The 2044-nt window shown below is 30.2% G+C and overlaps 1 protein-coding gene across 1 annotated transcript in view; it reads left to right on the forward strand.

Moving 5' to 3' along the window:
• Positions 1-2044, forward strand: part of LOC106874320 (ephrin-B2) — a 352645-nt gene that overhangs the window by 345321 nt on the left and 5280 nt on the right. The window contains exon 3 of the mRNA XM_052972470.1: positions 1200-1371. Coding sequence (XP_052828430.1) covers positions 1200-1371 — 172 coding nt within the window. The remainder of the gene's footprint in view (positions 1-1199; positions 1372-2044) is intronic.

A 2044-nucleotide genomic window follows, 5' to 3' on the forward strand; every position in this document is an offset into this window, starting at 1 on the left:
CGTTAAACGATGATGATGATGATATATATATATATATATATATATATTCTCTATTGTCTGGGACTGGACTTTCTCTCACAGAATATGTTATTTTCTACATAAAATCTACTTTAAATGTCTTGTTGATATTTGGAAGAATTATATTTTTGGTAATAATTTTGATTGCTTTTCTCATTTTCTAATTTGTAAGAGAGAGAGAGAGAGAGAGAGAGAGTGTGTGTGTGTATGTGTGTGTACACATTCACACACTCGTCCATTCAGAGAGAGGAGAGTAATCATTTGTGTTCATAAGTAAATACCTAATTGTATATATGTATCCATACACACAGAATAATGTGTGTGTGTGTGTGTGATGAAACAATACAGTACTAATTCTAAACAGACTTAACACCATTCAACATGTGAAAACCAATTTTGCATTTTGACATAAGATTGTAGAAACAACAGCAGTACCATCATCATCATCACCACCACCAGCACCATCAGCAACGCTTGATGACGCAGTAGTTGCAGTAGCAGATGCAAAAATAGTCTAGATAAATAAACAAATTGCTGTAGTTATTGTTTCAAACAAAAGACTTTGAAAATATATAGCTTCAGCTCTTTCTTTTCTTTCTTCCTCTTCTTCTTCTTTTATTAAATATTGTTTTCCCTTTATTTCTTTATTTGTTGTAGTTTCTGTGGAAGTTTTCTGAAGTGTTAATTTAGTACAAACAATAATTTACTCAGTTTCTGATGGCACTTCACAATTAATAATAATAATAATAATAATAATGATAATAATAATAATGATGCCAATAATAAATGAATGGTGTTGTGCTTTTCTTTTTGGCAATAACGTTTCTTCACATTCCTTTTTTGTCTGTTGGTTTTGTTTGTTGTTTTATTTTGTTGTTTGTGTGTGTGTATGTGCTTTTTTAATAATAATTTTCTATTAATCTATTATTTTCATTGTTTGATTTTGTTATGTTTTTAGCAAAAATTGGCCAAATGAAAGGCAGTTTAATAGATGTTTGTTATTAGAAGCTATTGTCAATGATTCTCTTTCTCGTGAAAAGAACTGAAAACTTTGTTTTCCAATTCTAACCAATTTAAGGTTGTGTAAAGTTATCAATTCATTTCTTTCAATAACAATAATAATAACACCAAGAATAATGTGTTTTCTTTTTCTCTCTCCCTTTTCTCATTTCTCTTAACAGGTATCAAAAACTGAATATGAGGAATGCGTAATTTATGATCCCAAAAATGCAATTCGGTTACTGCGGTGCTTAAAGTCCAACGACACAACATTATTCACACTTCATGTCCGCGAGTTCCAGCCATTTCCCTTTGTTCCAGACTTTGAAGCTGGCAAGAGCTACTACATTGTCAGTAAGTAAAAACCTCAACTAAAAAAGGAAAAAAATACGATATAAAATATTTATTGAGCCATATCAACATTTCTTAGTGAATACTTTTGTGGTAGAAGAAAAAAAAAGAATAACGAGAAACATTGCTACAAACATAAATTATTCATTAGCAACATAAATATGGGTCTTGTCAGTTTTGTTAAATGTTTTTCTTGTTGTTGTTGTTGTTGTTGCTGCTGCTATTGTTCTTGTTGCTTTTTACAAGCTCATGTAATTTCATTTGTTTTATTATTGGAAGCATCAGTTTGATTCCCAGTAATTTCTAGCTTTAATTTGCCAATCTTAAATTTGCTTAAATTCGTTACAAAAAAAGGGTGGGGGGAGAAAAAAGAAAAAATACTCAGTAAAATAAGGCAACAAAACAGAAAAATAACCCAACAACTTCAACTACAACAACAAAAAGAGAAAGAATTTCAAGTGACAAAATTATCACTGAATTTATGGTTAGGTTATTTAAGGTCCTTGGTAATGAAGAGAAATGTATGTAGTAAATTAATAATGAAGCCCATATCACACATAGTCAATGTCTTTATTAGATTTCTGTGCAGATACAGAGTCAGTAAAAAGTGTATAAACATCAGATAGAAAAAGTACAGTTTCTACTTTTAGATTCTCTACCTCATCCTTGTCAAAGC

Source organism: Octopus bimaculoides, chromosome 13, assembly GCF_001194135.2.
Source record: "Octopus bimaculoides isolate UCB-OBI-ISO-001 chromosome 13, ASM119413v2, whole genome shotgun sequence".
NCBI lineage: Eukaryota > Metazoa > Mollusca > Cephalopoda > Octopoda > Octopodidae > Octopus > Octopus bimaculoides.